The sequence below is a fragment of the Schistocerca americana genome, chromosome 2, assembly GCF_021461395.2.
Source record: "Schistocerca americana isolate TAMUIC-IGC-003095 chromosome 2, iqSchAmer2.1, whole genome shotgun sequence".
Classification (NCBI taxonomy): domain Eukaryota; kingdom Metazoa; phylum Arthropoda; class Insecta; order Orthoptera; family Acrididae; genus Schistocerca; species Schistocerca americana.
In genome coordinates this window covers 440,998,062-441,019,443 of record NC_060120.1, presented here as the reverse complement: position 1 = coordinate 441,019,443, position 21,382 = coordinate 440,998,062, and the positions used below count along the sequence as shown (strand labels likewise).

The 21,382-nt window shown below is 37.0% G+C and overlaps 1 protein-coding gene across 1 annotated transcript in view; it reads right to left on the bottom strand.

The window, feature by feature from the left end:
• Positions 1-21,382, bottom strand: part of LOC124596565 (ATP-binding cassette sub-family C member 12-like) — a 526,900-nt gene that overhangs the window by 468,394 nt on the left and 37,124 nt on the right. Inside the window, exons 4-5 of the mRNA XM_047135749.1 lie at positions 5,646-5,793; positions 19-218 (exon numbers count right to left, since the gene is read on the bottom strand). Of these exons, the coding sequence (XP_046991705.1) occupies positions 19-218; positions 5,646-5,793 (348 nt within the window). The remainder of the gene's footprint in view (positions 1-18; positions 219-5,645; positions 5,794-21,382) is intronic.

The following is a 21,382-nucleotide window of genomic DNA, read 5'->3' as shown; positions in this document are numbered from 1 at the left end:
TTGAGATAAAGAACAGACCTGTAATTCATGCTCCAGCTCCATGAGATAAATATTGATGAGAAAAACTCAGCTAAAGCATAACCAAAAGCAGCATAAATATTAGCTGAAGAAGACTGAAGGGTAGCTGACTCATCTGCCATCAGCCCATTTATGGGTGATTTTGTAGTGGTCTTCTCTGGAATGTTATTCTTGCCAGTTGATGTTATCAAGAAAGAGACCTATGGGAAAAAATATATACTAGAATATAATTTCTGTAGAACAAACAATGATATAAGAGATATATGAGAGAAATATTTAAGATATAAGAATATTTTAACTATACAGGAGAAGTGAGTTTTTATCACAGATTACATGGACAAAATTTAACAATCCTGCTAGATAACTAAACATAGAATGATGAGCTACATGTTTAAGAAGCAAAATTGTATTTTGTTGTAATTTGAAAACAACAGACCCCCACTGATAGTACGGTACTAATGAATATATTCTTCTGGCTGAATTAGATTCAACAGCAGACACATCATCTCATTCCAGTTAGTACAACTTATTTTTGTGAGAAATGTAAAATTTGGAGGGAGAAAATATGTATAATTTTTTTGTACATGAAAGGAAATGTAGTAGTTATTCTCATTACAAATTCAAACCCTATTCACATTTGCTTAAATGTATTGTTATGAAAACATTGTGTAAACTGCACAATGACAAGTACTTTAATATTAATTATTCCTATTCTATGTCTTTGATCAAGAGAACAAATGCAATTTTTATTTTGCCTTGTGCATTTTACAACATCACAAGTAATAGTATTTTACCAAAAGGAAATTTGACGTATCATTCAGATCACGAGACTATGAGATGAAACTGAAATTCAACAACACCATACTGCTGACTGGAATCCTTTGGAAATCAGTAATCGGATTATGATCTGAATTTCCCACACACAATAATTTCTTCACCTTTTGATGTTGCACTTAAATACTTGAATGCATGATGAGTATAACTATCTGATAATAATATTAGGACCACCTTTTGCATGGAAAACCTCTTTTGCAAGGAACTGAGCGTTACTTCAGGAGAATAAAATAGCTTTAATAGTTCCACCAATGCAGATAAAATGGCTAAATAATACCCACTTTCAAAATTGTGGAGACCAGCAATAGGGGCTTTTTCATCCTATGGTTCAACACCATCTTGGAGATTTTGAGCTGTATTAGTGGTATCGTTATCGCCTGAAAAGATTCTGTCTTTGCTGGGAAACAAATATTTCCACTCCTGAATTACTACTGCCACCTAAAATTATTTCACAGATTTCATCAGTAACATTTGATTTAAGATTGCATTAATAACTTTCACTGAAAACACCCAAATACTGAACATCAACTATATTTCACAGGCTGGAAGACGAAATTGAAGATTGTTCACTTTCTACACATACACAGGTATCCCATGCATTAGGAAAAGTTACATTTTTCAATTTACTAGTACAAAACAGAGCTAAAGCAACTCACCATCAATTTAATAACACTATTCTCAGAAGTTATTTCTAAATATTTTTTCTTCTGATGTGTATGGGGTAATTTGGAAGTTTTAAACCCATTCAAACACTTGCCAAATCAAGTACAATAACTCTGTACCCTGATGTTCTCTGAAATAAACATTGCAATTGTATTGTCCTGTTATGAATGTTTAATGAAGATCTGAAAGTTGTAAAATTATCTTCAGAGGATGAAATTCTGAGTACTTCTGATAAACACACATAATAATACACACAACTATCCTTGCTTTCAAAATATTATCTCATTGCTCTGACAAGAAAGAAGGTAAACTGTGGAAGGCTCTAAAGGAGGGACAGGTCACTCAGTTCATAGGATGAGAAGGACTAATATATTGTAAGGACAGGGTCCCTCTCCTCCTATGATGAGAGTATCGTCTTTCTGTCCCAAGCAATGAGGTGACAGTTCTGAAGGCAGGGCTAGTTTTGTGTAGTTTTATGTGTCTACCTGCTGTACTCAGAATTTTGCCTCATAAAATTAAGTACAGGTTAGTTTTCACAAGTGGTTTGCACATTTTTACACACAATATTGCGTCCTGCCAACTGTTGGATTTTAAATTTTGTTTACAGTGCCTCCTTCACTGGAATACGCTCCATGTAGGCTGCAGTTGCATTTTGTTTATTTGCATCCCACAGGTCTTTAATACTGGTGCCCAGTCATTACCTACTACTATGCAGAGGACCATGATACATAGAAAATAATAACACAAAAACCTTTCAGTAATTTAAAAATTGAATACATAATCGTGTTATGTCAGCATTCATCTTAAGATGACTACAAAAGGAGGACGTACAAGTACATCATCACATAACTTGAGTATTCATTTTGAACAGTTGCAATTAAATGAATATTTGAGTATTCAAAAGCTTTACTGAAAGAAATTGAGGAACAAGTATCAGATTATTTGCAAGTAATTACATTTTGATAAAAAATTAATGTAAACTGGCTGCTTCTGACAAAGACAGATTATTCTAAGCAAAATAAATCAGAAGCGATTGTTTTTGAACTGTTTTGAGGGCTAATTTACACTATTTAGGCATATACTTAGACATATGAAAGTCCAATTCTTTTACTTATTTAAAAAAAAATCAGCACTTTAATGCAGTTTTACACAAATATCTGTGAGTAGGCAAAACTGTCACATTTTCTAACTAACTTGTAGGATTTAAATTTTCATATGTAGATTGTACACACATGTGCAAGATAAGCTGTCAGTTCTTCAGCTTTTTATCTCAGAGTCCAGAGTAGTATAACTAGATAACTGAAGCTAAGTATAGTAAAATGAATAGCAGTTTCTCTTAAGGGAATATGCTTTGATGATCAGTAATAACTATTTACACTTCTTTGATTTGATCATGACTAGATTTTTACTGTTGTTAAAAATAGCAACATTGATTGCTGTCATCTTACAAAACCTGTTATCACGTTTAAACAATAGAAACTCCAGGTAGGAATATCAACAATGTAGGAAAAGACAGATTGCTACTAACCATTAAGAACACACATTAAGTTGTAAACAGGCACAATTAAAAGACACTTCTATAAAGCTGTCACCCACAGCCTTCATCAGCAAAAAAGAAACACACACCATTCATGAATTACTTTACAGTAAGTAGCAATCTGTCTTTTCCTACATTGTTGGTATCATGGTTATGCGTGTAGCAGACAAAACACTAGTGCAGTATGTTCCACAACATGGAATGTATCTGCCATTTGTAATTTATTTTTTGATTTGTGTAATGATGAACATGATAGAGTAAGGGAATTGCTCTCTCTTCAAACACCATTTCAAAAGTGGAGACATTCTTACAGCAGACAGCTGCACATAAAATATCACACATTAAGTTCCCTTGTAATGATTTGCATGTGAAGGACTACATCAGTGGGTTTCTATTAGTAGGTCAGGTATGACTGTAGATCAGCAAAATATTGCAATGACCAAAGGTGAAATCAAAAGGAAATAGCTTTTTGTATATGGCTTAGGCGTTCCTGTCTTGCCTAACATTATAAAAAAAATATTTCATTGATGATAATTTTAGTAAAACATGACCACTATTCACTAAGTCATTTGCATTGTTTTTGAATATATCAAATGAGTCTCTCAACAATAAAGAAATAATCATATGACACTGCTGACTGGGGAACCTGAAGGGGCACATTCAGCCACCTAATTGGAAAGGTTTAGCATTCAGCATGCACAGTGGTGCAGTCCCTCTGCAAACCGTGAGATTTGTGTCTCAACTGTAATGAATGAGGGGACTGTTATGAGATTGTATGAAGTTATAGTGTTGTTAATTAATGTAAAGGATGCTGCTGTTACCCTTTTGAACTTCGTTTGGTCCACAGAATTCTACAGAGTAACTGGAGCATCCTTTTCATTAATTAAACAAACAGTTCTGGAGCACACAGAGAAACTGATAATATTAGTGTTGTGTTTGTGTTATCGAAGACAATAAAGGGAAGACAGAGGGGGAGACTCAATGCTGTGATAATTTCTTCCACCACCAGTATTTGAACTGGCTACCTTCAAACTGAGTGCCATTGCACCTTCGTGTGTTAGTGACATCAGTTACACAAATTAATAATTTTGCAGCTATAACAGAAAAAAAGTGTCAGGTGTGCTAATCCTGTTGCTATTGTGCAGTTAGAAATATTGTAAATAACATATAAATGATTTTCATAGGAAGAAATTATACAAATTATACAGAGGCAAAGTAAACAACAGACCAGGACAGATACCAATAATATGATTAACAGAAATGGGAAAGGAGAGAGAAATTATGGAAAAGAGAATAAGAGAAAGGAAGTAAACATCAAGCATCCAGTGACATAAGGTAATGCATCTCAGAGAAGACTATCCACAGTTAATAACAAAAAAGATTACAGAAATGCTAGAACACATTTGCTCTTAAACAAAATAGATTGTAATACAACAGTGGTTTACCCTTGTCTTTGCTGAGGTAGAATAAATTGTAATTGGTAAAGGCAGGAAATAACATGAGTGAGCATAACTGACCATTGCTGGCCTTCAGGAGGAGGAAAGTATAGTACTGCTGACAGACACATATAAAGGTAAAAGAAACACACTATCTAGCTTTCAGAGCTAAATTTCCTTCACTAGGAAGGAGAGACAGAGGGTGATAGCTGGAGGAGGTTAAAAAGATACTGCAATTCACTCAGACCCCAGGATGAGAAGGAGCCATCTGTAATGAGGACAATGGTAGACAAAGATTAAATCTAGGTAGTCAATCCCTTTTACTTTTATGTGTGCCTCTTGGCAATACTGCGCATTTGATCTCTTGAAGTAAGTATTTACCAGAAACTATCTGTCATAATTTACTAACTTACTTGATTGTATTTTCCTTTGATACATGCAGGAAATATGAACTTATAAAATCCTATATTAAAATGCAAAAATGCATGTTCGTTTTCTTTCTTAATTGTATTATCGTATGACAACATATTTCAACATAATATGGTCAAAATAATAAGTCATTAATTAACCAGTGGTAAATCGAGAATGGAATAACAATACAGCCACAGAAGCTGGAGATGGTGATCGTGTGTGTGTGAGTTGTGCTTGTGTGAATGTGTGTGTTCTTTCTATTTCACAAGAAGATGTTTCGCCCAGAAGATTAAATCCTAGCAGACTTTACATTGTGCCTGTCTGTGACTCAACATCTCCACTTTACGTTAAGTCATTAATTACATTAATTTACTTTAACAAAGGTTGCCATACTGAAAATAGAGATTCAAAATGTGAGTTCAATTCTAAGTTAGTAAAATTAATTTTAATTTTAATATTATATTGTGCATCTGACACAAATCATTATTCATGCACTCTTTGCAAACACTGAACACAATGGGGGATTACTGAATTGATACAAATAGGAAGTACTCAACAGTCACTGAATTTTTCCTTGATGTCAATGCTGCTTGATTTTGTGTCTATCAGCCATGCTCTAAGTGTTTCTGCTTCAATAATTGGTAAGGAGGGGGCACTCTTCAACTTCAAATAATATAAACACAACTACACATATATTTCCAAAAATAACAGCAATTCTAAAACATTATTAGGGATCTGCTACTTACCAAGCCACTAATATGGATAGAAGTTCCAACAAGAAAAAGGAACATGGCCACCAGTGCTCTTGTTTGAATAAACTTCCATATTACATATACCATGGAGTAGTTTTCAATGCCTCTGTTAACGACAGCATTCCAATTAAGGTCATAAAACCTGCAATGTAAATGAAAAAATATTATAATTGAGAATGTATTCTAAGTCATGTAACTTAGACAGTGGTGGCTCTGCATCAACTGTCATTCATTGTGAATATTTTATGCAGACAGTGAGTCGTCAATGCAAGCTGCCTCAGGAAGCTATGGTGAATAGCAAAATCACCTCATATATGTTCAGAATGTTAACAGTGCTTTTTCTACAGTATTTCAATCATCACCTAAGATATTTTCAGTGGCAGCACACTAGTATTTAGTAGCACATGTGATATTACATTTTATAGTAAGGAAAGTTCTGACACAATGTAAGAAACCTGCTTTTCTGAAGTACACAGGTGGGAGTTCATTCTTGCAACACACTCTTTGCTCCTGTAACCCTCTTGCCTCAGTCCCCATTAACCCACTGTCCCACACTCCCACCATGACAGACCCCCTTCCTCTGTCCTGTCACACCCTCCCAATCCATGTCTTCATGTCACTATGCACCACATTCCCATGTATCACATGCCTAGCCCATGTGTCTGCCACCTCTCCCTCCTAGATTCCTAGCCAGCAAACCTGCTGCCTCCCTCCAAGCCACTACCTACTCACCACAAACCCCTTTTCCTGTCTCCTGCCTCTCTCTCCCCTACTCAACCCACTCAACACAACCCCCACCTTAAAACCCTCCACTGGCTGTAATGCAATCCCAGTGCTGCACATCTAGCCAGCACCAATGTAGCAACACGTGTGTGCGTGTGTGTGTGTGTGTGTGTGTGTGTGTGTGTGTGTGTGTGTGTGTGTGTGTGCGCGCGCGCACATGCATTTATGCGTGCACACTTGCATGTGCACGCATGCGTGTGTGTGTTTTTCGAGTTGGCACTGTAGCTTGACAAAGCCTGTTAACAATTCAACACTTCCACTGTTCAGTGACTGATATTACATTTTGCTAGAATTAATCTATGCTCTTTGATTGTATATTTATGTGCTGTAATGTTTTATGAGAAATGGTATGAGCAGCTATCTTCAGGTAATGGATGAGATTAGTCAGTGTATAAGACCAACAGAGCACCTGCTGAAAGGACACAGACAGGTACGTGCCAAAAGCCCATTCCGTAAATGAGACAGATGAGGTGCCAACTGCCACAAAACACAAGAGGGGCACAGTACATTTGTGTCTCACCTGCAGAGTGTCCTCCCTCCACCCCCACCCCTCCCAACATCCTATTATATGTCTGATGGGCAGAGGCTCAGATGATGTATATGCATTGTAGTGGTCACCCATTGGGTCACAATTTTTAGTGGTCATGGAGGCTGAGTAGGTGAGATGGTGATGTTACAGGAACAAGAGACTGAGCTTAGTAGCTGATGTGGGTGGTTGTCACATGCCCTAAAGCACAAGTGAAATATCATTGTCTGTAAATGCATTTATTGCTTGTGATTTTACAGTAGGGGATATATGCTCTGGTACAGCAAAAGGCATGCTGTATTGCATACTCAAGTACAACAAGGAATGTGGATGCAGCACTTTGTCAGCTGAGGCTGTGGTGTATGTCAGGGCACAACAGCACGTCATGTGGGTAGCCATATCAGGAGTCTGTAGCCGAAGGCCTGCCACAGCTCACCAGCATATAGTGTGGCCCACCTCAGAGCTTTCAAAGACAGACATGTGCTACAGCAGCTGCAACAGCTGATCATGGTCAGTGGGTGTCATGGTGGAAGCCCAGAACCCAAATGAGCAACAAAGCATACAGCCAGGGAGGCAGTATCCCACACAGCCAGCAAGATGGTAATCAGGTGACTCGCAAAACAAATTGAAGACAGTAGTTCGTATCATCTCTTATTTAAAAAAACCTTAAGGCAGTTCCTATTGCAAGGATCATTTTATACAAGAGAAGAGTTCCTGAACTACAGTGTTTAACATTTCTTGTATTGTAAATTGCAAGTGTATGCCCAAATTTGTATTTGTAATACCGAATATTTTTATTGTAAACATATATTTTGCAATATTTATTTCTCTGTAACACTTATTATTTTGTAATCTTTATCTATCTCTAAAATGTATTTTTTGTAGTGGGACCTAATTTACTGTTTACTGGTTTTGTTTTGTTTTATGTATTACCATAAATTCTGGCCAAAAGCTTGTAAAATTGACACATTCCATATACTGTGATAGTGTCACAACATGGATCACCGGAGCAAGAGATAAATAAATAAATAAATAAAGTCACTTGTTATGGCTCTTCACTAGGAGAAGGCCTAGGCTTGTCCACATCTTCTATCAGTCACGGTGGTGACCAAACAGCAGTGGCAGCTTGCAGCAGCTAAGTTCCACTCTGTCTCAGCAGGAGATGGCACGTCACAATTCGTGAACCAAGTTATCCTTTAATTCATGAGACTGTCATTCCATTTGAATCAGAGATGCAAACAGGATAGCTAGACACTGAGACTGAGACTTCTGAAAAAAGTTGGATGTAACATCATTGTGGTTGGCGACACAGTCATTTGCCTTCATTATCAACAAGACTCAACAGACTTGTTCCTCCCATAACGTCTCAGTTATTGTCAGTCCATCTCAAGTTCACACCTTCCATCAGTGTTTGGATGCCATGGAGCAGGTAAGCTCAGATATCACATGTTATGGCTCTGTTTTGCAAGGCTCACAGAATGACGTAAGTGACATATTGGGTGGTGCCCCACGCCACTGTTTACTCTCCCTGATTACAGCTTGGCTCAGTGTGGAAATGTATTACAAGCAGTGCTCTTCTTTGTGCAACATTTGCACTCTTTGCATGCCCCTGATACTGGCTGTGAAGCATGGTATGAGCTGGATCTGAATGTCTGCCATCTGTATGAAGCAAGTTTTAAGAGTTTATATGCCCACCCAGGAATTGGATCACCCCTGAAACAGTATCATTAAGCTGGTGCAGAAATAAAGGCACTTTTCAAAGCTAAAGATGATACAAGAATGTGTCCACAGGATGACAGGTAGCAGAAAATGAACAGCTTGCTATGACAAAAGAATATTGCCTAAATAAAATAAAATTTGTTGGCAACTACATGGTCTTTTTTGCCATCAGAATGAGAGTGGAAAAGACAACCAGAAAGTTGTCAGAAAATCATTTGATTGACAAGAAGAAAAGAATGAGCAGGCAAATTGGATGCATGGACATGCCCAGAGCAATATTTGTAGGATGTCAGAAGACAGATTGTCTGTGTGCTGTAGATGACTTTGAGACTCCACAGTACAGGGTGCAATATTAGACCTCAGAGTAGAGACTTTGATGCTAACTTTGAGGAGACAGCTCAGATGTCGCTCAATATTTCATTTTTGAGCTCAGATGTTGGTCAAGATTTTATCTCGATTCTGCTTACACTGGCAAACACATTGTCATCACCACCCATAACCTCACTGCCCAGCAATGTGCTATTGTCACAAATTCACAGTTTCATAAGTCCTAATCACCAGCATGCCATATGCACTGCCTGGTAATGAAATGCACCAATGCATTACCATCATAGTCTGCCCATAAATGTTTCATTTGTTTCTTAGTAATAATGATTAAAAACTGTGAAAAAAACCCTGACCAACTGTTACTGACAATGAGGACATTATTGATTTATTATTTTATTAGTGAGCCTAGAGATGGAAATATGTGAAAAATTTTGTAACAGTAATTTGAAAAGAGTGACTTAGTTTAATAATCATCCTCAAAAACACTTTTCTTGTGCAAATAAATGCACAGTCTATTAATATAATCAATTTGCATTTCTGCAGGTGATGCACCCAAACCCTTTAAGTATTATTATTATTCTGCAAATTCTGCACTCAGTTATAACTGAAGTATAATTAATAAATGTAACTTTATTAAAGCAAACATCATTCATTATAGTGTAGATATTAGAAAACAGCTGTTTTGAATAAAGCTACTGCTCCTTCCTGTATATTACCACAGTAATAGCTAACAACTCAAACAAAGCATTTACTTTACACAGGCCACATCTGATATCTATATATGGGAATAGTCCAGATCCATTTCTAACATATAAATATAAAAGAGGTATCTAAAATTTATATCCTTCAACCCAAACATTCTGATCTGTTGTAAGAGGAATACAACACTCTTACTGCCCACTTCTGTAAAACAAATACATATTGGCCTAAGCTGCATTACCCCATAGCATTATGAAATAAGACAGTACTGAGTTATAATAGTATGCTTCAGTGTCTTATTTTTAATATGCTTATTCTCACAGTGTAAGTAATTTTCATGAAAACCTTGTTAATTACAAAATATGGATAGTTGAAAAACTTGTCAATCCAACATGCAAGAGAAAATTTCTATGGAGCTAATTGGTACAACTGATCATGCTGACATCATCCATTAGAAAGACTGGCATCCTGATTTTCCATTAAAGTATTTTGATTCATACAAAACCAACTAACTTACAATATAATTACCATTACAGTCAGGAAATCACGAAAGTTTGTGCCAGATACACTTTCCATTGCAGATTTCACTGATGTACTTGTTAGATTCCAACCTATGCCATCATACTTCTGTCAAAACGCTTTTTATGCACAAGGTGCCATACTTCACTAATGAATTAGGCCATTAATTGTGATTTTTACATACTTTCCCATAATTTTCAGTAAGGCATTTGTACTTGTAAGTGGAGTTTTTGCAATGAGGATGCATAAAATAGTTTCATTAACTTTTCTATTTTGCTAAACCCATAATATATTCCATAAACTAAATTACTATTAATACTTACAGAACATCCTAAATAGCAAATTATAACCTAGCCCTTTTTTTTTGATTATGTAATTTCTGAGATGACAAGATGTTCAAATGTCAATCTGTAAATAATTGGACGGTACCCACAATTTTCGATCAGGGACCAGCTAGCATTCACACAACAACTATTTGAGATATCTAGAAACTGTAGCTAGTCTGTATTCAGTACTCGTGAAGTTCATATTTAATATATCTATGGAAATATTTTGATTATATATACATGATCATGTGGGAATTATCTGGTTTACTATTATCAAACAATAACTGTGTTAATTCTCTTGAACTGATGGATGTTGTTTACTTCTGACTGACATTGTGTTTTATTCACTTGGTATTTATTCATCTTGGTAACTGTCTCAAAAACTTAAGTGTGTGCACTGTTTATGAAATTTACAGTCACTGTGTTCTGCTAATACTGTGTCTAAAAGGATTGTGATTTAATGCAGTGATTATGTTGTTAATATCACATCTGTATGTGGAGAAGTGGAGATACCTACTTGTGTAGAAACATATGATGTGAAACTTGATCTGGTCATTGTAATGTTTGTAATGGTAATAAACATGGGGAAAAAGCCAGATCACTTGGAAATTTGTGTAGTGAACATTGTTTGCACAATTCCTAGAAATTGGTTTACAGATATTCTACAAGACTTTGATCATCAAGACACCAGGGTTTTAATGGACAACAAAGGTAAGCACTGTCACCGAAAGCTGAGGACACCTCCCTGCTTGGGTATTGTGAAATGAACTTGTTCATTTAAAGACAGTGATACAGGGCAGAAATGATAAACTTGTAGACAGTGAAATTAAGATCAAAAGTGCTATGAGGATATGAACTAGGAGTCACAGTGACAGTGAACTTATTGTATGACACTAGCAAAACAAAAGAGAATGTAGATAGTAAAAGGTGCAGAGGAACAGTAGAAAAGATAACTGTGCAGCCAAATAATACAAGGTGGCTGCCAAATTGGAAGGACTTCACTAATACAAGATGAAGAGACTGGTGCCATATTGGACAGTGTAGCAGCCAACAAAGAGCCACTTGGAGGCTGAATTTCAACATTGCAGACAAATGCTGAAATATAAAAGGCTGATGATAGTTTTTGATAGGAGCAGCAAGAAAATCAGGACAATTTAAGATAAAACTGTTTTTATTAGGTGTACAGTTGATTATTGACAGAAAAATGAAAAACAGTGTATATTGTGAGAAGTTAGAGCAAAGGTTGGAAAGCAAGGATCTTGTCATAGATAATAAGGTTTGTGAATGAGAGCATGTGTATGAAAAATGATCTAAACCAATTTAGTAATGAACTGAATGCAAAAATGAACCAGATTAATGGTAACCTGAATAATTTAAAATCAGGTTTGCAGAATACAAATGATAACCCAAATTCAATCCAAGTTTGTTTAGAGAAGAAAATAGATGATTTTACAGTAAATGTGGAATCAACATTAGCTGCTTGGAGTCACAATCTGTGAAACTATGGAGATGAGCTTGAAAAAGTATGTAGTATGGAGATAGAAGTCTTATCAGGATGAGTTAACAATAGTAGTGCAAACGTGATTTTGTTATGATGTTTCTGATGCAAAGCAAGTAAATACTGTTGATGTTCAGAACTGGTGGTGATTCAGAAAATCATTGTTGTAAATACTGATGCAATTAGTGATGTTTAAATAGAATGTGTTCAGTTACTGAATAACATTTCTTGATAAAGTAGAAGGGCAGTCTTGATGAGTGCCAGTTTGAGAAAGAATGTAGAAGTTTGGTGATGAATAATGATGCAAATAATTTACCGCTAACTGCATCTAATGCAAATGACGTTGAAATTACACACATTCAGTTATTATATGACATGACTCACAAAGTTCAAAATGAAACAATGAGAAAGGAAATACTTCAATCTTATTGGTTTGATTTATTCAGAAAAGAATTAACTATTGAGAGTCAGCTAAATGTGATGGCAAAACATTGTGATTGTGTTAGAAGGGAAATTAAGGAGATTTGGAAGATTTTGGTCATAATTTTTTTCTAAATTAGATTCAATGCAAGCTTGCATATGGGAAGAAAATGTTAATGTAAATATTGTTACTTTGGAGAATACACCACACAAAACAACTGAAATGGACTGTGTACAGGTGGTAAATGAAAGACAATTAGTAAAAGATAATGTAAGCAATGTTATGATGAAAAATGTGTACACTGGAAGGAAAAAGGTTGCTAAAGTTAAGAAGCTTGTGATTAGATTACAAGTGGTAGATATGTTCAAATTACACAGGGCTTGAAAATTAAAATTTTGTCAAAGTTTTTAAACTTGAAGAGTGATTTTTTTTAATTGCTGGCCTCAGTCAAAGAAAGTGGAGTCAGATTTTGCCTATACATATGAGAAAACTGTAACACTTCTATAAAATTTGCTATATTCATACAATGCTAAGACATTTTAATATATTAATAAAGACACTTACAGCTATACAAGTAACCTGTAAACTGTCATCCAGAACCATGGGTCAGGAGATACTTACCAGACAGGATGGAAAGGAAAAACAGTTCGTTGGGGACTACACTGGACAAGATTTGAAAGCCTGAGAGCTTAAAGGTGGGAGACAGGGTAATATGCTAATCGATGATTTTCGTTGCTATAATCACAATTTAAGTTCAACATATTGCAAGTCTTATGGAGACACTGCCCTTTTTCAGTATCACTTCCTCTTAATATTGACACTTCGTCTTCGAGATTTTCTTCCATGCTGTAGCTCCATATTATCTCTTGTTAGAGACCAACAGTACTCAGCCGTCAGCCCTTCATCCCACCTGCCTTGAGAACGAGATTGAGATTCTATTTCTTTCATGTCTTGATGAGCCCTTTCTCCATGTTCTTCACTAACATCTCCAAGACTGTCAGGGAAGACATCAAGATGGCTGTGAAGAAAATAGATTTTAAGGCTCATGTTGCATTCTAAATTATTCAGAGTCATCAGTATATTTTCCAGCATGGCTTTGAAATCTAGATGTTTCCTTTCCCCAAGAAATTGCCAACCATGCGCTTAAATCCTATCCAAGGCAGACATTCTTCCTGTGGTAGCATATTTTCTAATACTTCATCTTTCATCAAACTCCTAATGCTAAGTCCCACAAATATTCCTTCTTTAAGATTAGCCTCAGACAGAAAAGAAAATTTGGAACTCACATACCTAAAATAATCACCATCTTTATACACTGCTTTGACAAAATGTTTCATGATTACTAGTTTAATATGAAGAGGTGGCAGGATGATTTTCTCTCTTTTCACCAGATATTCACACACAACATTTCTCTCTTCAGAATTCATTCTATTCTACTCAACATGATTCACAAGCATGACAATCCCAGAGGCATGGGAAACAAAATTATTCTGTAAAGCCTGACTGTTGTTCCAGCAGCATTCCTCTTACTTTTAGGTCTCCACATATAATCCATTGGCATTCAAACAGTGTAACGTCTTCAGCAGCATATTCATATTTTCATAGGTTTCTTTTAAGTGCACAGAGCATGCTACTGCCACTGAGCCATACTTATTTCCAATGGGTAGAAATATGGTCTTGAGGCTTTTTTTTTGTTAGAATCTATAAACAGCCTCCATTCATTCATGTTGTACATAACACTATATCTCAAAACACATCTTCAATATTCTTACAACACACAAGAGGGCCTTCTGAAGTGAAATACTAATGAAATTCTGATTCTCTTGATTGAAATCAATAGACAGTTGTGCCCAGGACAGGCAAATATTTTTCTTTTAATTGAGACCCCAAAGCTTGTGTTCGTTCTTTTGAAAGCTCCAGATCTCTTACCAAGTCACTCAGTTCTTCTAGTGTAAGTGGCTCTGGTTGTCCTTTTGTGGGTGTGGAGTTATATCAGGATCTGAAGTTTCAATTGATGATGTTGAAGACACTAAAGCAGAGGGCGGGTCAAGTACAGGAATGATAGGATGATGTGGTATGATCTTACAGCTGATTTTAGGTTTGGATAAACAAGTCCTTTCACACTGTTCCTGTTCGGTGCACCAGCTTTCATCATACAAAAATTGCTGTCATCTGCATGGTTTCTTTCCATAGCACTGGAATCCTGAATGGTAAAGATTTCTGCTTGCTTTGTGTCCATTTACCCAAACCTGCAATGCATGTATGACAAGCAGTATATGGAGGAAAAGTTTTGTCCTGATGTCCCTAACTTTATACTGAAATAAGATAGGTATGCTTCTCTGAGATATGAGGTTATGTTCTATCTCCTGATTATGAGAGTCAGAGAGCTGCAGATGTAAAAAAAACACATAAGGATCATGTCATTACTGTTGACCCATACAAATTCCACTTTAAATTTATATTCAAATAACTTTGATGCATTTGTGTGCCTCTAAACAAATTGAAGAGTATTGCTCTTCTCAAAATCAAATTTACAATCTATTGCATTAGTCAAATTTAACAAAAGAAACTTTAGGAATTACGTAAAAACTGTGAGTGTTAGAAGAAAACAGATTACATTTTTGTAAAGAGTATTACAAAGCTACTCTAACTGATGCACTTTCAGGTAAAGTGCTGAAACATAGCAACCCTGTATTATTAGATGTTGACAGTGAGGTATGCAATATATGTGCAGCAGTTTTACACATAAATGTGCCTAGAACAGTTTTCAGTGTGTATGTTATGTTGCAGGGACTTGTAATCATAAGATGAGGTGTGTTCAAAGATTATATTGAGTGGGTACTGTGTTTGTGATTGAAATGAAAAAAAAAAAAGAGGTTAATATTTCACCCAATATTGCAAAAGTAAATGCAAGAGCAGGGTATCAGAGTAAGTGTGACCCATTAAATAGGTAGCAAATTAACTGAATTTTAGTAAACACATGAGGCAGGAAGTGATGTCTCCCCAGCAGGGTGGTCTCATTCGTCCTTTATTAAATCACTTTCTTTTCATTATATCCTATCTACAGAGTGTCAGAAATAAGCAATCTTCTCCTCCTATTTCCACTTCATAGGTATGTAAAGGGTTTACTGCAATAACTGAATTTTTGTATGTTCATGGACTCTAATATACCAGAGGATGGGAACATATGTTGGTTAAATACTATATCAGTTCAATTTCATGAGAAAAATGTCCTGCATATACAATGACAGAAAAAAATCACAATGCAGAAAGTAATAAATATAGAGTAATGAAATTTTGGGAATACATTTGTCTAGGTAACCTATGTAAGTAACTAACATTGTAAGATCACAAATTAATGTAAGCACAAGGTAAGCCATTGTAAATGTGAAATGCTGAACATTAATATCCAGTGTAGCTGCCAGAATTTTGAATGCAAGCTTGCACACATACATGCATTGTGTTTACAGGTGCTGGATGTCAACTTCTGTGATGGAGTTCCATGCCTGTTGCACGTGGTCATTTGGTACAGGGACAATTAATGCTGGTTGTGGATGATGAAGGACTTGTCGTCCAATGATGTTCCCGTAAGTTCTTGTTTGGAACAGATCTGGTGATCGAGCAGGCCAAGGCAATGTGTTGACACTCTGTAGAGCATTTTAGGCCTCCTTCTAGCCAACACATGGCCATCACTGACACCAAGGCAGAACCAGCTTTCATCAGCTAACACAACAGACCTTCACCCTGCCCTCCAATAACCTCTTGCTTGACAAAACTGAAGTCACATACTGTGCTGGTTTATGGTCAGTGGAATGCACGCTACAGGGCATCTCGCTCAGAGCTGTCCTTGAAGTAACCAATTTGCGACAGTATGTTATGTCCATGTGGTGCCAACTGCTGCTCAAATTACTGCTGCAGGAACAATATGACACACCAAACTCCAAAGGTAATGGTCTTCCCTCCCAGTAGTGCCACACGGCTGTCTGGAGCTTGATCTTCTTGTGACCATACATTCTTGTGAACACTGCTATCAGCAATCATGTACAGTGGCTACATTCCTGCCAAGTCTTTCTGCAGCATCACATGAGGAACATCCAGCTTCTCATAGCCCTATCGCACAACCTCGTTCAAACTCAATGACATGTTGATAATGGTATTTCTGTTGTCTTAAACACATTCTTGACTACATCAGCTCACCACGTCCAGTCGCAAAGGTAACTAATACTCATGACCATTGTAGCGTGTATTTAAAGCAGACCTGATTTGCAACCTCATAGTGGTGTTACTACAGCCACTCTTATGTGACTTGTGCAAATTTGAATAGACATCATTTTTCAGATGTAGAAACATGCCTATGAGTTTTTGTTTCTGTTGTACAACTTCCTCTTGGTGCTGCAGTTTTTTTTTCTATCAGTTGAGTTAGATTGGGTGATGTTGAAAACTTTATTTAATTAATTCCAAAATCTTTGTCTGCTTAATAATTATACAGTCATTTCCTTCAATTCAAATTAAAAATAAAACCATTTTGCTATATTATAGTGCTGACTTCATAAAAACACATCAAAAGTCACCTTTCAGGCTAAAGTAAATAAATTTTGAGATGAAATTAATAATGTTTCCAACAGTAAAAATTTCATAGGGATGAACTAACAGGTTACGAAGGTTAGGTGGACGGCGGAAAGACACTCTTGGTGGAGTGGGGAGGATTTCATGAAGGATGGATCTCATTTCAGGGCAGGATTTGAGGAAGTCGTTTCCTTGCTGGAGAGCCACATTCAGAGTTTGGTCCAGTCTCAGAAAGAATGTGGCTCTCCAGCAGGGATACGACTTCCTCAAATCCTGCCCTGAAATGAGATCCATCCTTCATGAAATCCTCCCCACTCCACCAAGAGTGTCTTTCCGCCGTCCACCTAACCTTCGTAACCTGTTAGTTCATCCCTATGAAATCCCCAAACCACCTTCCCTACTCTCTGGCTCCTATCCTTGTAACCGCCCCCGGTGTAAAACCTGTCCCATGCACCCTCCTACCACCACCTACTCCAGTCCTGTAACCCGGAAGGTGTACACGATCAAAGGCAGAGCTACGTGTGAAAGCACCCACGTGATTTACCAACTGACCTGCCTACACTGTGATGCATTCTATGTGGGAATGACCAGCAACAAACTGTCCATTCACATGAATGGACACAGGCAGACAGTATTTGTTGGTAATGAGGATCACCCTGTGGCTAAACATGCCTTGGTGCACGGCCAGCACATCTTGGCACAGTGTTACACCGTCCGGGTTATCTGGATACTTCCGACCAACACCAACCTATCCGAACTCCGGAGATGGGAACTTACTCTTCAATATATCCTCTCTTCCCGTTACCCACCAGGCCTCAATCTCCGCTAATTTCAAGTTGCTGCCACTCACACCTCACCTGTCATTCAACATCATCTTTGCCTCTGCACTTCCGCCTCGACTGACATCTCTGCCCAAACTCTTTGTCTTTAAATATGTCTGCTTGTGTCTGTATATGTGTGGATGGATATGTGTGTGTGTGCGAGTGTATACCCGTCCTTTTTTCCCCGTAAGGTAAGTCTTTCCACTCCCGGGAATGGAATGACTCCTTACCCTCTCCCTTAAAACCCACTTCCTTTCGTCTTTCCCTCTCCTTCCCTCTTCCCTGATGAGGCAACAGTTTGTTGCGAAAGCTTGAATTTTGTGTGTATGTTTGTGTTTGTTTGTGTGTCTGTCGACCTGCCAGCACTTTCATTTGGTAAGTCACATCATCTTTGTTTTTAGATATATTTTTCCTACGTGGAATGTTTCCCTCTATTATAACTATATATATAAAGATGATGTGACTCACCAAACGAAAGTGCTGGCACGTCGATAGACACACAATCAAACACAAACATACACACAAAATTCAAGCTTTCGCAACAAACTGTTGCCTCATCAGGAAAGAGGGAAGGAGAGGGAAAGACGAAAGGATGTGGGTTTTAAGTGAGAGGGTAAGGAGTCATTCCAATCCCGGGAGCAGAAAGACTTACCTTAGGGGGAAAAAAGGACAGGTATACACTCACACACACACTCATATCCATCTGCACATATATATACCACTCGTAGACACGTGATGACCATCTCTAGCCACTGAGCCCTGCAGTCCAGTCTCAGAGGTCGTGTGTGTGTGTGTGTGTGTGTGTGTGTGTGTGTGTGTGTGAAATGTTTTCTACTTTAGAAGAAAGTCTTTTGGTCGGAAGTTTAAATTCTGTGTGCCTGTCTTTTTGTTGTGCTTGGCTCTCAAATAATCATCTCCTCTATAGGGTAGGTATTGAATTACACTTTTCATAATATTGTTCTTATTCCGTTCTGGATTTTCAATTGGTTGAGGTATATAGGGTGTTTTACGCATATCTTAAATTTCTGAGGCTGAGAGTAAGTGGAACTATGGACACCGTGGAAAGTGCCTGGTGTGTGGTTCCACAGCCTGAACCTTTGAAAGAAATCGCCAGAATACACAATAACATGTATATGTGTAGCATTTTCACCTAAACCATAAGTTACATAAAATAAAAGTGATGTATTTGCCCATAATATTGTACCACATTTGTATATTTCTTATACAGGGTGTTTCAAATATACTTTTACAAAGTTTGGGACATTTTCCTTACATCTAAACAAGTAAAAAGTTTATATAAACATATGGCTGAAAATCCTTCATTTTTGAGTTATTAATGAAAGTTTACAATTTAGGTAATTGGGGCTCATCAACACACATACTCATGAAAATACCTGAAATGTGCTCCTCTTGCTTCTAAAGGAGCATGTTATCATTGAATCACAAACTGCCACATCCTTTCAAATATTCACTGATAGTTTTGAATTGTTTCGTAGGCTTCGATGACACATCAATGAAAGTTTCTGCATGCAGGTGCTCTGTTGTATAGACCAACTGTTTAAGATGCCCCCAGAGACAATAATCCAAATTCTTGATATATGGGGAACTGGTCCTCTTGTACCTATCCATCAGTCATGGTAGATACTAGCCAATTCATCCTGAACACTGAGACTGAAATGTGCTAGAACTTCATCACACACACAAATCACATGTTTCTTCTCATTTGCAGGGGAATATTTTTTAGTAGGTCTTGGAGGATGTTCTGAATAAAGTCACTCATATGATGTGCTGGGAGAGTGTATAGTCCTACCAGACAATAAGCTACAATTCCAGCCCACAGAATAATCTTAAGCTCATGCTGATATTGTAGCCTGTACTGTAGCATGATGATTAAGATTGGTCCATATGTGTTGGTTGTGAATACTCGTTATTCCATCTCTTCCCAACCTTGCATTGTCTGAAAATAAAACTGAAGAGACAAGACAATAGCTTGGCAGTGTTTGCAACAAACCATTGGCAAAACATCTGTTTTGGTGGGCAATTGGCAGCCATAAGCCACTGCACACATTGAGAATGATACTGATACAGGAGTTTGCTTGTGAATTATCACCCATGCTGAATTTGGAGATGTACATCTACATCTACATCTAGATCTACATCTACACTATTACTCTGTAATTCATTGTTAATTACCTGGCAGAGGGGTCATCAAATTACCTTCAAGCTGTTTCTCTACTGTTCCACTCTAAAATGGCATGTGGAAGAAATGAGCACTTAAATCTTTCAGTGCAAGCTCTGACTTCTCTTATTTTATTATGATGATCATTTCTCTCAATGTAGATGGGTGCCAATAAAATATTTTTGCATTCAGAGGAGAAATTTAGTGATTGAAGTTTCATGAGAAAATCTTGACACAATGAAAAATGCCTTTGTTTTAATAATTGCTATTCCAGTTTATGTATCATGTTCCTGGCACTCTCTCCTATTTTGTGATGATACAAAATGAGCTGCCCTTCAATGAACTTTTTTGATGTCCTCCATCAGTCCCAACTGATGCAGATGCCACACTGTACAGCAATGCTCCAGAAGAGGATGGACAAGTGTGGTGTGAGCAGTCTCTTTTAGTAGACCTGTTGGACTTTTTAAGTGTTCTGCCAATAAATCACAGTCTTTGATTTGCCTTCCCCAAAATGTTATCTGTGCGATCATTCCAATGTACCCCAATATTCATAATTGTGATACCTAATTACTTAGTTGAATTTACAGCGTTTAGATTTGTGTGGTTTATTTTGTAACTGAAATTTAGCAGATTTCTTTTAATATTCATGTGAATGACTTCACACTTTTCATTTTAGAGACATTTCCCATTTTTTTCACTACACAGATATCTTGCCTAAATCATTTTGTGATTGGTTTTGCTCATCTGATGACCTTAGAAGACAGTAAATGACATCTGCAAACAATTTAAGAGGAGTGCTCAGATTGTCTCGTATGTCGTTTATGTATATCAGGAACAGCAGAGGGCCTATAACACTTGCTTGGGGAATGCCAGATGTTACATTTGTTTTACTTGATGGTTTTCTGTCAGTTAGTATGAACTGTGACCTTTATGAAAGGAAATCATGAATCCAGTCACACAATTGATGTGATACTACATGGCCACACAATTTGATTAGAAGTTGATTGTGAGAAACAGTGTCAAAAGCGTTCTGGAAATCTAAAAATAAAGAATCAACTTGACATCCCCTGTCAATAGCACTCACTATTTATTGTGATTCACAAGAACAATATTTTCTGAATTCATGCTGACTATCTGTCAATAAATAATTTTCTTTGAGGTAAGTCATAATGTTTGAACACAGTATATATTTCAAAATCCTAATGAAAATTTACATTAGTGATATGGATCTGTAATTCTGTGGATTACTTCTATTTCCTTTTTTGGGTATTGGTGAGAGTTGTGATCCTTAAGTAAGGACCTTTTGTTGAGTGAGTGGTTGTATATAACTGCAGAGTATAGAGCTAT